An 18,612-nucleotide genomic window follows, 5' to 3' on the forward strand; every position below is an offset into this window, starting at 1 on the left:
ATTTAAATGAATGTTTTATGAGTAACATTTGGCTGCATAAACAGAATGACAATAGTTTCTTTGGAAAAAAATGTTTGAACCTTATTGAAAAATATTTCCCCAGTCAAAATTGTTTGATTTTGATAGTGTTGAAATAAAATTAAAATGATAACTTTTTTAAAAAACTTTTGTTTGTTGAAAGCCTGTTCTTGTGAAATATCTTATTTCACCAGCCCACATATTTGAAAGCCACTGTTTTGTTATTTGTTTTCCACTACATGTAATGAAGAACGTTTAATCACCTGATGGTACCACTGACTCTCATTGGCAAAGATAACTTACAGAGGATTTATCCCTCCTGTCCAGTCACGACTTCTGCACTATTCGTGTGCCTACTCAGCCCTATCCTGAGGCTGCCCACGGTCTCAGAAAGGGACTGGGAACAAAAGCCAGCAGAAGAGAAATGCCACCAGCAGTCCCGTAGCTTTCAAGGGCAGCAGGCTCTCTGTAAGAGCTGATTTTTATTCCATAGTACACATGCAAAATGCAGTTTTCCTGAAGTCAGAGAGTCCTTACTGCTCAAAACTGACAAAGTTCCTGGGGGAGTTCACAGTTGTAACACTACCCTTGTCAGACTCAATCAGATCTTGTACCAGTTAGCCATCTATATTTTGGTTGTGTAGTCTACATAAAATACACTTGTAAGCTATCTAAAAGACATCTCTGCTTGTACAATATGATATCTCAGGTCTTGGTGCACAAAGCAGACGCTGAGATTGACCGAAGTGTTTCTTAAAGAAGATGCACTGTCACTCAAACCAACACATAATACCCTAGTGATCTAAATATAAAAAGCCTTTTAGAGACTGAACTGCACAGACAGTGTCTTAGTTGGTATGTGACAGTAGCTTCTCTGCTGTACAGCATGCATAACATTTAAAGTTAATTTTACCAGAAAAGCTTTATCACAGGAAGAAATAGGTGTGCTCTTCTGAGGTCCCTCATTGCTGGCATGAAACCCGTAATTGCATTAAGATCTCATACCTTTGTTTCCTGTATATATTGTTTGATAACTTCATCTTTGCCTAGTCATTGTGGATGAGTGGATGAGTGAATGATTGGATGAGTGGATGTCTTTATTTGGGTAAGCAAAGGCTTAGAAGGTTTTTCAGCCTGTACCGGTAGCTTTTCTCCAACTCTGTTATTGGCAACATCTCAGCTCATGAAGAGAACTACTACTATTTTTAACTCTCTAATATACTTGGTGACCCTACCCTTTAAGGTTGTGGGATTCTAAAACAAACTAAAATTAAGTAAAGGAAGTTAGGCTGAAGTAGATACTTCAGAAATGTTTCATAGAAAGGTTGAGATGGAAACTCTAGAAGAGGCATTATTGATTGTGGTAATGTCACAGAATACCACACAAAGGCAACAACTGACCCAGTGTCACGGTTTAAAGCTGGGCTGGCGATTAAACCTGCAGCAGACGCTCTCTGTTAACCCTCCCCCCCCCGACCCGAAGGGAAAGGGAAAGGGAAAAGGGAGAGAGACTTACGGGTTGGAAAGTTAAAACAGTTTTAATAAACCTATAATAATGAAAAAGAGTATAATAATAATATTGGAATAATCAAATATATACAAATATATATACAAAACCAAGATCGAGCTCCCCCGATGTCGGCAACGTCACCACCAGCACTGCAGGGCAGGCTCCGGGAAGGCCCAGGCTGGGCCTAGCGACGGTCGAGAGCTGGATTCAGGGATGCACAGATCGGGATCGGGGGCAGCAGGAAAACAGTCAGAGTCCTCCTTGGACACCGGCCATAGCAGAAAGAGCAAGAGCGAGCCAGAGTGCGAGACCCTCGTGATCCCCCCGCTTTATACCGAGAATGACGTGTATGGGATGGAATACCCTCGTTGGTCAATTTTGGGTCACCTGCCCTGTCTGCTCCCCCCTGCAGCTGCGACCCCCCTTCAGCTTTTCACTTGTAAGCAGTGAGGAATTCAGCAGTGACCTTGGTTTCTCTAAGAAAAAGTACAGCAAGAGCCTTACTGCACAACATCCCTACCGGTGCCTCAGCGATAACTACAAACTTCGAGCGTTATCAGTCCTGGAAGCAGACACTGTCTGCAAAAACATGCAGTCAGTTTCAGAAAGTGCAGTTATTTAGAGGAGACTTAGCTGAAAGTAAAAATCACTGAAAGGAAAATCGGCCTGGTTTAGGCCAAACCAGGACATTCCACCCCTTATTCCATACCATTCACGTCATACTCAGATCACCACTAACTTTTCATTTTAAAATATATACAGATAACATTAGTTTATGATTCATCTCTATACAGAAAAAAAAAAAAAGTTCATCAAGTTCATTTAGTTCAGGATTGTGGGTTTCCATCTGGCTAGGAGTCTCTCAGGGCAGGAGACATGGTATGAGTTTTGTCACAGTTCGTGCCCACGGGTTGCAGGTTAAAGATGTCAGTCCCGAGGAGGTTACTGGACCCCACTTGCAGCTAGCTCCATTCCCATCACCACTGCTTCAACCTGAAAGACACTTATGAACACTGTTAGTATTATGCAGCAATTAATATCATGCAGTTCAGAATTAAGTATTCTCACCCAAGATCAGATCACCTTCAGGGACACATCGGACTCCACCATCCTGCAGCGTCACCCACCAAGTACATCCAGGTCCTTGAGCAAAAGCAATCCCATGAATGGGTTTACCTTTGCCTGTAGCAGGAAGAACCCAGACAGTTTTTCCCAACAGATTCCTTTCATGCACCACAGGGACTTTATCTCCTTCTACTGTATGTAAAAGGTCTGACTGAGCAGGGCCAGCTCGGCTGATAGATCCTCTGGTGTTAACTAGCCAGGTAGCTTGTGCCAAATGCTTATCCCAGTTTTTAAAGGTTCCACCCCCCATTGCTTTTAGGGTAGTTTTTAACAGCCCATTGTATCGTTCAATTTTCCCAGATGCTGGTGCATGATAGGGGATGTGATATACCCATTCGATACCATGCTCTTTGGCCCAGTTATCTATGAGACTGTTTTTGAAATGAGTACCATTGTCCGACTCAATTCTCTCTGGTGTGCCATGTCGCCACAAGATTTGCTTTTCAAGGCCCAGAATAGTGTTCCGGGCAGTGGCATGGGGCACAGAGTATGTTTCCAGCCATCCGGTGGTTGCCTCCACCATGGTAAGCACATAACGTTTACCCTGGTGGGTTTGAGGGAGTGTGATATAGTCAATTTGCCAGGCCTCCCCATATTTATATTTCAACCACCGCCCCCCATACCACAAAGGTTTTAACCGTTTGGCTTGCTTAATTGCGGCGCATGTTTCACAATCATGGATAACCTGTGCAATAGAGTCCATAGTTAAGTCCACCCCTCGGTCACGAGCCCATCTGTATGTTGCATCTCTCCCTTGATGACCTGAAGTGTCATGAGCCCACCGAGCTAAAAATAGTTCACCTTTATGTTCCCAGTCCAAGTCTATTTGGAACACTTTAGCAGCCTGATCTGCTTGTTGGTTGTTTCGATGTTCCTCAGTTGCCCGACTTTTAGGTACGTGAGCATCTACATGACGTACCTTCACGACTAGTTTCTCTAGCCGAGCAGCAATATCTTGCCACAGTTCAGCAGCCCAAATAGGTTTACCTTTACGCTGCCAGTTGCTTCGCTTCCACTGCTTTAACCACCCCCACAAGGCATTTGCCACCATCCATGAGTCAGTATAAAGATACAGCCTTGACCACTTTTCTCGTTCAGCAATGTCTAGAGCCAGCTGGATGGCTTTTACCTCTGCAAATTGACTTGATTCACCTTGTCCTTCTGTGGCTTCCGTGACTCGTCGTATGGGACTCCATACAGCAGCTTTCCACTTCCGATGCTTTCCTACAAGACGGCAGGATCCATCGGTGAACAGGGCATACTGCTTCTCATCCTCTGGTAGTTCATTATATGGTGGGGCTTCTTCAGCACGTGTCACCTCCTTTTCTGGTGGCATTCCGAAGTCTTTGCCTTCTGGCCAGTCCACGATCACTTCTAAGATTCCTGGGCGATTAGGGTTTCCTATTCGAGCCCTCTGTGTAATTAATGCAATCCATTTACTCCATGTAGCATCAGTTGCATGATGGGTAGTAGGAACCTTACCCTTGAACATCCAGCCTAATACTGGTAATCGAGGTGCCAGGAGAAGTTGTGCTTCAGTACCAATTACCTCTGAAGCAGCTCTAACTCCTTCATATGCTGCCAGTATCTCTTTTTCAGTTGGGGTGTAATTGGCCTCGGAGCCCTTGTATCCTCGACTCCAAAATCCTAGGGGTCGACCTCGAGTCTCCCCTGGTACTTTCTGCCAGAGGCTCCAGGTAGGACCATTGTCGCCAGCTGAGGTGTAGAGCACATTTTTAACATCTTGTCCCGTACGGACTGGTCCAAGGGCTACTGCATGCACAATCTCTTGTTTAATCTGTTCAAAAGCCTGTCGTTGTTCAGGGCCCCACTGAAAATCATTCTTCTTTCTGGTCACTTGATAAAGAGGGCGTACAATCTGGCTGTAATCTGGAATATGCATTCTCCAGAAACCCACAACACCTAAGAAGGCTTGTGTTTCCTTTTTGTTAGTTGGTGGGGACATAGCTGTTATTTTGTTGATCACCTCTATTGGGATCTGGCGATGCCCATCTTGCCATTTAATCCCTAAAAACTGGATCTCCCGGGCAGGTCCCTTGACCTTGCCTCTTTTTATGGCAAAACCAGCTTTCAGAAGAATTTGGATTATTTTCTTCCCTTTGTCAAAAACTTCTGCTGCTGTATCACCCCATACAATGATGTCATCAATGTATTGCAAATGTTCTGGAGCTCCACCCTTTTCTAGTGCAGTCTGGATCAGTCCATGGCAAATAGTAGGACTGTGTTTCCACCCCTGGGGCAGTCGATTCCAGGTGTACTGGATACCTCTCCAGGTGAAAGCAAACTGTGGCCTACACTTTGGTGCCAAAGGAATAGAGAAAAATGCATTAGCAATGTCTATAGTGGCGTACCACTTGGCTGCCTTTGACTCCAGTTCGTATTGAAGTTCTAGCATGTCTGGCACAGCAGCACTCAGCGGTGGCGTAACTTCATTTAGGCCACGATAGTCCACAGTTAATCTCCATTCTCCATCAGACTTTCGCACTGGCCATATAGGACTATTAAAGGGTGAGCGAGTCTTACTAATCACTCCTTGATTTTCTAATTGTCTAATCAGTTTATGAATGGGGATCAGGGAGTCTCAATTGGTGCGATATTGTCGTCGGTGCACCGTGGTAGTAGCAATTGGCACCTGTTGTTCTTCAACCTTCAGCAACCCCACAACAGAAGGATCCTCTGAGAGGCCAGGCAAGGTAGACAGCTGTCTAATGTCCTCAGTCTCTACAGCTGCTATACCAAAGGCCCATCTATACCCTTTTGGGTCCTTAAAATACCCTCTCTTGAGGTAGTCTATGCCAAGGATGCACGGAGCATCTGGGCCAGTCACAATGGGGTGCTTTTTCCATTCATTTTTAGTTAGGCTCACTTCGGCCTCCAATACAGATAACACTTGAGATCCTCCTGTTACTCCTGAAATACTGATAGGTTCGGCCCCTTTATGATCCGATGGCATTAGGGTGCACTGTGCACCAGTGTCTACCAAGGCTCGATACCTTTGTGGTTTTGATGTGCCAGGCCATCGAATCCACACAGTCCAATAAACTCGGTTGTCCCTTTCCTCCACCTGGCTGGAGGCAGGGCCCCCCTAATCAAGAAATGGATTCGTGCTGCTCACAGGGACTGGACCTTCATTTCTCCTATTCACACTTTGGAAAAAGGAATTTGAGGCCCATCTCCCCTGACTGGGGTCCTGCTCACTGGTAACTGGAGCAGCCATCCTCCTAGAAAAATTCTCTCTGGTATTTCTTTTAGCTTGCAACTCACGTACTCGTGCCTGTAGGGTACTGGTAGGTTGTCCATGCCATCTGTTCATGTCCTCCCCATAACCACGCAGGGCAAACCACAGGATACCTCGTGATGTGTTCCGTTTCCTTTGAGCTGGTCCTGTAGGAGGGCGTTTTCTCCTAACAGCTGCAACGCGTGCCTGTGTAGGTAGAGAGTCAAGTTTATTCTCTATGCTGGACAGTTTGTCTGACAGTTGTTTAATTGAGTCCTTGTTTTCCTTTGTCAGTTTTTCCACAGCCGAGACACGGGCCTGCAGTGGGGAAGAAATACTATCTTCATACTGTCGCATACAGTTAGCCATTTCATCCACACTAGGTCGTGCCATAGCATTTTCTCCCCAGACTAATATTGACAATGTATGGGTATATGTTGGTGGAGCATTCTTCACAACCTTCCAGAACATGGATCGGTTGCATTCCACTTCATCAGGATCTACAGGATCTACAATGTCCCGTGGGTGTCTATAAATGATCTCTTGCACAGCTAGTTCTCTAAGGTAGTTAATACCTTTTTCTATAGTGGTCCATTTGCTCAGGTGGCTCATAACATCATCTTTATAGGGATACCTGCTCTTTACAGCTGACAAGAGTCGCCTCCAGAGACTGATAGCGTTTGACTTTCTTGCAAGCACCTTATCAATACCACCATCTCTGGACAGGGATCCCAACTGTCTGGCTTCTCTGCCATCTAATTGCATGCTATCTGCCCCATTATCCCAGCATCGGAGCAACCAGGTAATAATTGGCTCACCATCATAACGGCTGAAATCTTTCCTTATATTTCTCAGGTCCTTCAGGGATAAGGAGTGGTAGGTTATCTCTACATCCGAGTCCTCCTCCTGTGATAGTTCTGCTTTAGAACGACCTTTCTTCTGTGATGGGTCTGCTTTAAAAGGACGATCAAGGGAACCCCCATCTGTGTCGGGCCCTGACTCTGCCTGAGAAGGGCCCTCACCTGGGTCATGTGATGGCTCTGCCTTAGAAGGCTCTGAGTCATCATCCTCCTCTTCACGAGCTGATTTCTTTCAGTATTTCTTCCTGGTTACAGGAGCAATTGGTACAGATTCGATAGATGCTGGGGTCTGAGTAGATGCAGTGGCTGTCGTGGGAGTGCTGAGACTCGTTAGAGTCTGAGTAGCTGCAGTGGCCATCTTGGGGGGTGTAGCAGCTGCGGTGCGAGCTGTAGCGGCAGCACATGCTGTAGGATCTGAGGTGGCTGCATAACACCTACACCTGTCCCTGCACCGATATTTAATCTTATCCCACATCAGAAACACATTCAGGACAACCGAAAATAAAAACATGCCACCTAGACAGCACCATCCGAATTTCACAAAATCTAGAGGAATCAGCTTGGCAGAAAAGGAGAAGGTACTATTTCCCGAAGTAAAATTGGAAGTGTAATCACAGAATCACAGAATCACAGAATGTTAGGGATTGGAATCATTAACAGAATCAGCTAAAGGACGCCTGGAGCGTGCAGATGAAGTCGCTGCTACTGATTCGCGATTAAAACTGCCCATCATTGTGTTATAGAGATAAGAGATCGGAATAGTAACTGCCCAGTTTATCACAGCATAAATCAGTATCAAACCCCATACCAAAACAATACATTTCGACCAGCGCCCACTGCTAAACCGCATGTAAACATTCATAAGAAGCAAACAATAACACAGTGCCCACGGCAGGTAAGGCATCATTGCAATACTCAACTGTGAAAGAAACTCTATAAAAAGACGAGATAACACAGTATTCAAAAATGACATCACCATCTTCACTATCTGTTTTAATTTCCAACCCCTCGTAAATCTCAAAGGAAGAAATCTGATACTCTCTCAGCTGAGCTCTCCAGGTCTCCTCCCGCCGGAGCCGAGATTCGACTTATCAGAGGAACCTGTTGGAGCTTCTCTCGTGCCCCACGTTGGGCGCCAATAAATCTGTCACGGTTTAAAGCTGGGCTGGCGATTAAACCTGCAGCAGACGCTCTCTGTTAACCCTCCCCCCCCCACCCGAAGGGAAAGGGAAAGGGAAAAGGGAGAGAGACTTACGGGTTGGAAAGTTAAAACAGTTTTAATAAACCTATAATAATGAAAAAGAGTATAATAATAATATTGGAATAATCAAATATATACAAATATATATACAAAACCAAGATCGAGCTCCCCCGATGTCGGCAACGTCACCACCAGCACTGCAGGGCAGGCTCCGGGAAGGCCCAGGCTGGGCCTAGCGACGGTCGAGAGCTGGATTCAGGGATGCACAGATCGGGATCGGGGGCAGCAGGAAAACAGTCGGAGTCCTCCTTGGACACCGGCCATAGCAGAAAGAGCAAGAGCGAGCCAGAGTGCGAGACCCTCGTGATCCCCCCGCTTTATACCGAGAATGACGTGTATGGGATGGAATACCCTCGTTGGTCAATTTTGGGTCACCTGCCCTGTCTGCTCCCCCCTGCAGCTGCGACCCCCCTTCAGCTTTTCACTTGTAAGCAGTGAGGAATTCAGCAGTGACCTTGGTTTCTCTAAGAAAAAGTACAGCAAGAGCCTTACTGCACAACATCCCTACCGGTGCCTCAGCGATAACTACAAACTTCGAGCGTTATCAGTCCTGGAAGCAGACACTGTCTGCAAAAACATGCAGTCAGTTTCAGAAAGTGCAGTTATTTAGAGGAGACTTAGCTGAAAGTAAAAATCACTGAAAGGAAAATCGGCCTGGTTTAGGCCAAACCAGGACACCCAGACTCAAAAAAAAACAAAGCATGGGATTTAAACATATGCTGTAATTTTAAATGCACATACAATGCCTTTAAATTATTCATACTTTCATAATTCTATGAATCAGGCAGAGATTAGACAAGTGAAATAGTCACCACCCATTACATACATGCAATATACATTGCATACTAGAATCTTTAAGGTTACTTTTGACAGCAGAAAATCCTATGCTAAAACTGAGACTGACAGGAAAAGAAGGATTTTGCGCTCCGTAGACACCTTATTCATTGTTATCAACGGGTCAGCATGGGCTGGGGACCACTGGAGTAGGACACAGCAAATACTTGAAGGCCACATCACTATTCTGCAACTCAGATATTTTTTTGATTTTTTTTTAATGAATGCTCTTTCTGCATCGAGTTCTGCTGAAAAAGCTCAGCTTACATAATAGGTTATTCCATGAATATTCTTGGAAAAATCAATTCATTAGTCTGTCACAGCCTGAGGTACTCCTCAGTATACATAAAGGCTGCAGAATTTAGCTCAAAATAGTCACAAGTTTTGGGAGAGGCTGAGCTGGAATCATATCACACTGTCTCAAGGGAATATTGTTAATACCTTTATCCTGATAAGGTACAATTTCCTGATGTGGTTGAAAATGTCAATGAACAGAGCACTTCTGAAGTTCATGAGGGTCTTCTTCCTTTTTAAATGGTGTGTGAAATTATTAAGTTGTTCTCTGTTTGAAGACTTAATTTTCATACTGAGGAATGAGTATGGTTGCAAAGCATCAGTGCAAAGTAGTTAAAATTTATTTTGATTCAGAAAATTTCCCATTTTGAGAGAGAGTTTCTGTTGTGACTTTTCTCTTTGTACTTTCTTTCCCTCCCACTATCCTCCACATCTACATGGTAAGAGCTATTTGCTGATTTCTAGGTTCCTTTTTGTATTATTGTTTTGACAACCCAGCCAGTAACATCATATCTTTGTTCAGTGAGGAAAAAAATGTCTTTTTCATGGAGAATAGAACTGGAGTAGGTACTTCCTGGAAATTTCTCGCTGTTCTTTAAGAAATGTGATGGCAACCGCAGTCAGGAACAACGGGGGAAGGGGAAGAAGACAGCTGAATTAATCTCTTGAAAACTATGAAGAATTGGCAGCCATAAAGAATGAAACTGATTGAGCTTTTCGATTTGCTCTACTCATATATCTCACGCAGTGTGACTCAGATGATTCAGGCTATGTACACAATCTGTTTTGACACAAATTAGGTTTAGAATCACATGTATTGTGCATGTATGAGTGAATGAGAATGAGAGGGGGAGGGAGAGAGACTGTGGGTATATATACATAGTAAATAAAACTTCATCTTCCCATCATTTTTGCAGTCTTAGTGAATACTGGTCATGCAATTAAAATTAGTTTTGTGCAATTGCACAGCCAGTTGCAAGTCAGCTAGTGTAATGACTAGGGCTGCGGTCAGCCAATGCACTATTCTACCTGGTGATACCGCACACATTGTGGGCAGCAGCTATTGGTCCCTCTCTAGTCAAATAATGCAGCCATATTACCTAATAGTTCTGTCTGATGGTCTTTCAAGACCAGAAGGAATAACTCTGAGACACTGTCTAACCTCATGGGTGATACGAGACATAGAATATCCTAGAAAGAGGCAGTATCTAGACTGCTATTACCCTCAAAAATACAAAAAGAAGTGTTCTTCCTGATGTCCTGAGAGAAAAATCACATGCTGTGCTCTTTTAGTTTCTCAAAATTCTCCACACACAACCTCACTTCCTTCCTCTTAACTCTGTATCCATTTATTATCTGTAATGATTTGACAAGCAAATGCAGTTTAGTGTCTGTTTTGTTTGTGAAGTATTCATTCCTTGAATTGCAGCAACTGGTTATTTGTGATGGGTACTTGGCCACTGAAGTCATAAAATACTTCTACTACCACACATTGGCTTGAAACTTGTACAGTAGAAATAAAAATAATCTCAAATAATGAATTAATCTGCCTAATCAATAATATATTTTTACTATTATATTATTAATCAGTTACAAATACTGAGAAGATTCTTATGATGATCGGTCTGAGTAGGCATCCATGCATATGAATACAGGTATATAAAGCCAACATTGATTGGTGAACTTTTTCAAAAGTGTGATTTTTCAGTGTTTTCCTACAGGAACAAGATAGTGCAGGTTTAATTTATTTAGGTGAGCAAAATTACCACTAAACCCTTCTGAGATTTTGCAGTTAAGCTTCTGTACTTGAAAGATGACCTTATTCGTACGTGATACTATCTTTCCAACATAGTGTCCTGTCTGATAGCCAGGACTGTATCTCTTTCATATATAGAGTGCCTACAGTTCTGTTGATGGTAAAAAGATGAGATATTCAGATATATACAGTTATTTACTGTATGTATGTTGTTGCCATGACTCATCAATAATCCAATTTATCTGACTACTTTCCCTTGCTAAGAAAAAAGTAAAAATGAAAACAACAGAAAAATCTGAGATTTTTTCCATTCTTTGACATCAGTATGCCAGATTTCTATTAGCAACTGTGATTTTTCAAAGGTTTGTATCGTCTCCCAAACCAGCTGAAATCACAAGCCCACTTTAATTATTTTTCTGCATTATAAGCATGCAAGATATACACAAGGTCATAATATGTATCAGAAATTATAAATTCAAGAAATCCAAAATCTATGTTGTGTATTAGTTTTGTTTTTGTTTTTGGTGGCTTGCTTAAATTCACAAAATATCTATTAATAAAAACGATGCTTTTGCCTCCTGGAATTCTGATTTTTTGTGAAAATCACTAGATCTTCTCTTTTTTCGTTCAAAAACTGTTGATAGTTGTGTATTCCTATATTTTCTCTATAATTCATATATCTTCCCAATCTTATGACTCAGTTTAGTTCACTTCATGTTAGGAGTTAGTTTTGTTTTTGTTTTCTTAAATTGAGGACATAATAAAGTGAAAACACCATCTACCACTGTCACATCCCCTCTTTGCTTTCCTTGAAATGTAATCCAAGACATTTGTTTTATTGCTTTGAATCTTGAGAAAGTGCGTGTTTTGAAGGAGCAATAATGTTGCTCTGGAAAACTTTACTTAATGGAATATCTGGAGGATTTTCCCTGCCTCTGGCTTTTTAACACATGGTCTTCTCCTCACAGCTACCTTCCATCTTTTCTCTGTCTTCAGAGAAAACCCAATACAAGTGCAGAGAGCAGAATGAAAGCAGCAGCCAGAATGCAGTGTCATAATATCACTTAGAGTCGGAGTGAATGCATACCATCCTGAAACAGAAAACAGAAAACATATGGGAGATAAGGGAAAACAGTGCGTTGAAATGTGCATTTATGAATTTTTTATTGGCTCCTACTTTTTATAAATTTTCCTGTTCAAAACAAATCATATCAGCTATCATTTGTAATTCAGCCTTTTTAAACTTTATACTTTAGAAAAGATGGATGGGTCTTGGAAGCCTAGTAGAGGGGCATTTTGGTCAGTTGTGAACATTTTCCTGGACTTTATAAGGCAGATTGGCCTTTTCCCATATGACCACAAGCACACAAAACCTGTTGATCCTTAGATGTGACCTTTTTTTTGCATGACAGGCAGTAACTAACAAGTTGGTTACAAGAGGTGCTATCATTCTAGATTTTGGGGTGTGGTTTTTTTCATTTCTTTTTTGACTTATTTTGGTTTGGAGCAATAACATCTGCTTAAGAAGGAAGGCTGTATTTTGGCAGAGATTATGCCAACATAGGAAAACAAAGATAAAATTGTACCAATGTCCTCAAACAAGATTTATACCTTTTGTCACTGATCCATAATTTCCTGAAGTTACTTTAAAGACTTCCCATACATGCAGTTAAGCTACACTGTAGAGAAATATTCCAGAAAGGAGATATTTATCTTTCTCATTATGCCATAGTTTTTGTGAGAAAGGAGGAGAATATTCTGCTAATGCTTGAGAGGAGGATGTATTGTTTGCTAGGTTGCTAGGTTGCAAGGTTGAAGTATTGATGTTGAAAAAAATGTCAGGGATATTTTATATTTTAATAGAATATATCCTTTCTTCAATTTTTTAAAAGAAAGTGTGGGAGCCTTGCCTTTATTTTTCACAGATACTTAGGGATCAATTCAGTTCAACAGCTAGTATCATGCAATTCAGAATAGATGTGAAATAAGAGGGGGGGAAAAAAAAGCCAGGCAGAAGCAATATTTAATTACAGGAAGAGCAGAAAGAAAGAAAAAGAAAACTGCCCTCAAAATGGTCATATACAATATATTTTGTATTTCAATAAGATAAAAAATAATTGCACGATTTACAATACATGAAAAACTTAACATATGTAACATACCATACCACATTTTCTCCATTTAGATGACTAATACTCATTTTCACTTGACACACTGAAAAATGAGATAGAAAAATACTAATAGAATGTAACTAATACTTGAAAAAGTTCTATATGCAGTATCTTTTAAGAGGAGCATTTATTGTGATTATAAATCTTCAGTTTTAGCCATTGATGTCCTTTAAAAAAGGAAAAATATCCTCTTATTAAAGCATAGTTTGTAAAATGCACATCATACTCAAAATACAAGCCAATATGTATTGATAGTTTCAGGCCTTGCTATACAGTGCATGTTTTAAGACTCTGGAAATTAGCATTTGGGACTTGCTAGGAGATAGAGCAGAAAACCTATATTTTCTAGGGTATAAGAAGGAATACCAGTTGACCAAAGGCCATGATATCTGCTTTGCTATTAGGAAAATGTCAATAAATTTGAATACATTTCAATACATTTCAGTTCCAAATCATGGGCTTCTAATATTTAAGCTAAAGAATCTACCTTTCATTAGCATTGAAACAAAGAAAAGAGTTTGGACTGCTCTGGATCTACTTAGTTGAGTCATATGTGGGACTTCTTCAAAGGCTGCTGAGCAGTGAGTGGTGTGCACAAACATGAGATCAGTTCTTACACTTCTGTACTTTCTCTTGGGTAGCACATATTTAGGCATGAAAGGAAGATTTCTGTGTAAAACTTAAGTTCACATCCAGACAGAACTCTGAAAATGTAGCCTCACTGGCCAAAAAGAAGCAAAATGAGGACCAGCATATTAAAAATCTCAATATAGATTGTAGACAAGGTTGAAAGGAGCTGCAATAAAAGAAGATACAGAGTGGGAGACAATTATCTGAGAAAGAGATCTCAGGTACAGGTACACTCATGCATTCTTTAAAAATATGGACAAGAGTTCAAATGCAATTTTGAGCCAAAGCTGATGTCGCTGAGGAGTGTTTAGATAAAAGTGTGACTTAACAGAGTTTGATGGCAGGGTTCACTCTATTACTTACTACATGGAGGAAACACACAGAGGGAAAATCAGGTTAGAATCAATTTAGAATTATTTACACAGGGACTAGAGATGCAAAAAGGCAAAGGAGACCCTGCTGTTGAGTCACAAGGTTCAGAATGGACGCCCTTGCTTTCTAAACTCCTTCTCAGAAAGGAGTCTAAGTGTTGCTGGATCCACTCCTAGTCCCAGACTTGGTCAGCAGTTTATACCTAAAGGATTATATGTGTTTATAGCTAAAGGATTATATGTGCACACCTAATTCTTTATATCATTTAGCTAAGAATTCAGAGTTTCATCATGCTTATTCCCAATTCACTTACCTTCCATCTGGGCAGACTGTCAGGCATTGGATTTTATAAAAAAAAATAATTTAATAGAGTGGTACAGCAGCAGGGTTAACTTGAGCTGGGTGCCTCCAGAAAGGGGCCAGTCTGAACAAAGAACAGAGAGGGAGCCCACATGAACAAAGATACCTGGGCAATTATACCCTTACAGACTATTCACTGCCCTCACGCGATGGTTTGGTCCAGTAGCAATATTTGGGTCTGGGGTCTTCTTGTTCCTCATTGGATTCCTTCACTGTCTTCAGACAGGCTGTTATCTTGGCTAGTTGAAGCTGCTGTTGATGGTTGTAACCTTGAAGCCTCCGTATCTTCTGATTTACACTGGCTCAGGAGGCCTTGTTTTGACTAAGTAGGTACACGTTCAGTAAATCTAAGTGAAATTTGCAGCTTGCAGCCTAAGGCTTCAGCAAGTCTACCTACTCATGCCAAGTAAGTAAAGATAGGCAAACAGCATACTAAATCACTCAACATTATATCTCTAAATAATTAATTCTCTTTAAAACTTACTTATTTAAGCTAAACAACTAATATCTCTTAACATTGAGAGACATCCCTGCTAAAGGGGAGAGTTGCCTGGAGTGCAGTCCAGTTGCCGTCCAGGAAGAATTCAAACTGGGCTCGTCCAGTGATCTGTCATTGGTAAAAGATCTCGTTGCTTCGAGGAGCAGGCTTGAGAGGCGTCCTGGCTCAAGGGGAGATCATTGCCATGCAGCCATGCTGCCTAGCAGGGAGAGCACAAAGGCAGCTCACTTAGGCTGTCATATTTATGGGATAAAGTGGTTGGCTCATAGTCAAATTGCATACAATGGGAGAGGTATGCACAAGACTCCTTGTACCCACAACTTATCGGTGTTCGCTCTGTCGCTCTGCTTCTTTTTGGGTTTCCTAGAGGAGTTCCTGGCCCAGCTATGGCTCAGGCCTTTACCTCCTTTGGAGCCTATACCAAACTGCTGTTGGTTTGGTTAAGGGGTTCAAGTGCATCTGTCACAGCTGAGGAGCTGTAAATCAGAGCAGGAAGATGACGTGTATGAATTGAGATTGGTTACATAAAAATATTCACAGAAGCCTATGATTGCATTATTTACTTCTGCTCTTGAATAAACATTTCCTGCCTTTCTTAAGTAGACACATGGGTTTGCTTGTTTTCTTGTTACCATGTATAGTGTCTGTGCAATGCACTCCCTACAAAATTATGTCCATTTTCAAACATGATCCATAAACCAACTTACTACTCTTAGATCCATTTTATGAAGAGAAAGTGTGGATTCATACTGAACACATTTACAGTGTTAGTGCTCAGGAAGAAACATCTGTGAATATTTATCTGTTATCAAAGCCAGCGTTCCTGTCTTCAACTAGTAGACTATGCTCACTGACTAATTAAAAATAGAAAAACAATTACTTTAGTTCTTTTACTGTTGCAAGTGTCAATACAGCAATTGAAGCATTAAAAATATGGTGGGGGATATAGTCAACATGGGGAAAACCACTTGCTGTTTAGAAGTTTATTTAAGAACAAAAAGTACACACATCGCCTAGTCTTCCTTCTCATTAATCAGTTACGGTGGCTAAGAAACCTTTGTAAGCAATTAAAATTGAATTTGTAATGAAAAAAAAAATTGTGTTCAACAGAATGCAGTAGGAAAAAGCTCCTATAAAGAGGTAATCACAAATGATAGATTAGTGATAAAAGCTTCACTTTAGCACCTAACAATCATACCCATACCTGCCACTGTTGCAAATAAGCTAAGATAAGTTTTGTGATTCTGGGACTAATAGATTGAAATTAATTATAAAATTTAACCTGCTACTGACACTAATAACAATTATAACTGATGAGATGAAACATACTGAAATCAAACCAAACACTCAGCTAGATTGCTCTTTTAAGGTGTCAGTTTTTGAATTTTCAGTGCTTAAAAATTTAACCTAAGTTTCATTTTTTATTCAAAACAGGTCTAGGAAGAAGGAAAATAATCAGCTGACTATATTGTTTTTCAGCCTGTGATAAAGGAAAGATAGTTACTAAGTTTTTCAGATATTCTGAATGAATACAGAAAGGAAATTTTTGTTATGTAACAGCATAGATAGCAAGTATCTAGCCAGTAAATAATGTACTTCAAAACAGATAAGTGGAAAATAAAATGGGAAAGAAGCAAACCTCTCTGTCATCAGTCATACAGTTTTTTCATCTCCTTTGTAGCCTGGTGTCCAATCTATTTTTTTATGATCACATATGAAACTTTTCTGTGTCCAAAAGGCTAGTTTATTTCTTACAACAAAGACCATTGCTCAAAAGAGAATAGGCAAAAGAAACTAAAATCAACATGTTTATTTTGCTTTTCTGTTTAGATGATGATGATAATTGTAATAATCACAGGTCCAGCAGCCATGGCTACACAGCATCAGATGACAGCACTTTTAATGTGTTCCTTTTACCTCCCAAATGTAGTCATTGGTCCTCACTGTTGTAGATATATCACCTAGTCTACAGCTGTTGGTGTTCAGGAACCCTAATGTGTGTTTTAATGCTGCGGACTGGATAAGGTTTTATTTGAAGGGAAGCAGCACCATCTATTGCAACCTAATAGCTTAGCTCTAGATGATAAAAAGAACAGAGCTGGCCTGAACCCTGTTTTAAACTCTTTCTTGCACTGTCTTTCATAAGTTTTTCCTAGATCGACTTCAAATTAGGTAAGGATCTCAATTTGTACATGAAAAGGTACAAGGAAAAGGGTGTGTGGCATCTGTGCATGTATCTAATAAAAAAGCACATCTAAGAGACATACCTGTTTCCAAACTAAGATAAAATAATAGTATAAGCCTAGTCCTGACTAGCTGTTGCTTTTAAGTGACTTGACTGTAATTTTCATTTCTGAAGTGAGAGGATAGTCAAAAGTTAAGAGTATGTTTTACCTAGGTGATATTCTCTCAAAATTTTCTATCAGAAGCAGCATTAATGTAGGTGTGTAGTACGCTATGTTCTTCTAATAATGACCGTGCTATTGTCATCCATCTATACTTCTGGTTCTTCTCTTTTTCCAGACTGTCTACAAAGCCTGGCTCTGTTCCCAGTATTTTGAAGTCACACAGTTTCACTGCAGCAACAGAATTCCTTGCAAGCAATACTGTTTGGAGGTTCAGACGAGGTGTCCCTTTATATTACCAGACAATGATGATGTCATCTATGGAGGACTATCAAGTTTCATCTGTACAGGTATAGTATAGAAAAGTTGATTTCCCCTGTTTTCATAAGTCTAAAAGTGAAGGAGGGTGTGCATAATATTTCTTCCATTAGCTCTGAGAGCCTGAAGGCTCACAAAGATTTCTTGGAGGTGCTAGGATTTGAGCCCAGATTTAGCAGTGCACATTTATGTTACAGCTTGCCACAGTCATCAACTTTACAAAACAAAATTACTAGAAGAAACTTGTTCTGGTTATTTTTTACGCTTAATAATATGGTGGAGGAATTTTTTACTCCATGTCATGCAGTACTCAGGGAAAAGAGACTCTGTGTCATGCAATAGTCAGAAAAAAATAGAAAGACAAGATCAGTTTTCAGTATATTCACCTTTGTTCACCTGCTTTCTTATGTCAGGTAAATGAAGAATCTGAGGCATAGCATTCAAAACTGTGCAGCAGCTCTTGGAAGGTAAATGTTTAAGGAAAGATCTTTCACTAGTGAAGAATTTTAAGAATCAGTTGTTCCCCTGTGAAGAACTGATCTTTTTGTCTCTTCTTGAGTCTTGTTACATTCTGGGAGCATTTTAATTTTAAAAGGTATTGCTAATACAGGTCTGTGCATCAATTGATGAAATTATTTGGTTCCTTTTACATTCCATTCTGCTTCAAACATTATCCCAGAATGATCCAACCGGAGAGGACATGGTAGGCAAGAAATACCTCTAGTACATCTCAGGTACCTCAGGTCTTTTTTTCAGGACTGGCTGGGAGTCATCCACACAAAATTTCAGCTTATATCAACGTAATCTGCAGATTCCTGGTGCCTACAGTATCATACAAGAATCATGAAGATATTTAGGTAACTTATTCCCACTAAATCGGTAAAAAGACATTTCAACACTTAGATTGTTTGACAGCCTGGTCCAAATATATGAAATTAGACAGCTTCCACCTTTAATTAGGGCTACACCGGAAAGCTTGATACTAAATGAGTTGCCCAAGGTGAGCTAGTTAAAAACAGAG

General features: G+C 40.7%; 1 protein-coding gene across 1 annotated transcript in view; it reads left to right on the forward strand.

Annotated features, from left to right (window-relative positions):
- The window catches only part of NALF1 (NALCN channel auxiliary factor 1), a 538,776-nt gene that overhangs the window by 511,060 nt on the left and 9,104 nt on the right, over positions 1-18,612 (forward strand). The window contains exon 2 of the mRNA XM_068395422.1: positions 17,452-17,623. Within this exon, the coding sequence (XP_068251523.1) occupies positions 17,452-17,623 (172 nt within the window). The remainder of the gene's footprint in view (positions 1-17,451; positions 17,624-18,612) is intronic.

This window comes from Nyctibius grandis, chromosome 2 (genome assembly GCF_013368605.1).
Source record: "Nyctibius grandis isolate bNycGra1 chromosome 2, bNycGra1.pri, whole genome shotgun sequence".
In the NCBI taxonomy this organism is placed as follows: domain Eukaryota; kingdom Metazoa; phylum Chordata; class Aves; order Nyctibiiformes; family Nyctibiidae; genus Nyctibius; species Nyctibius grandis.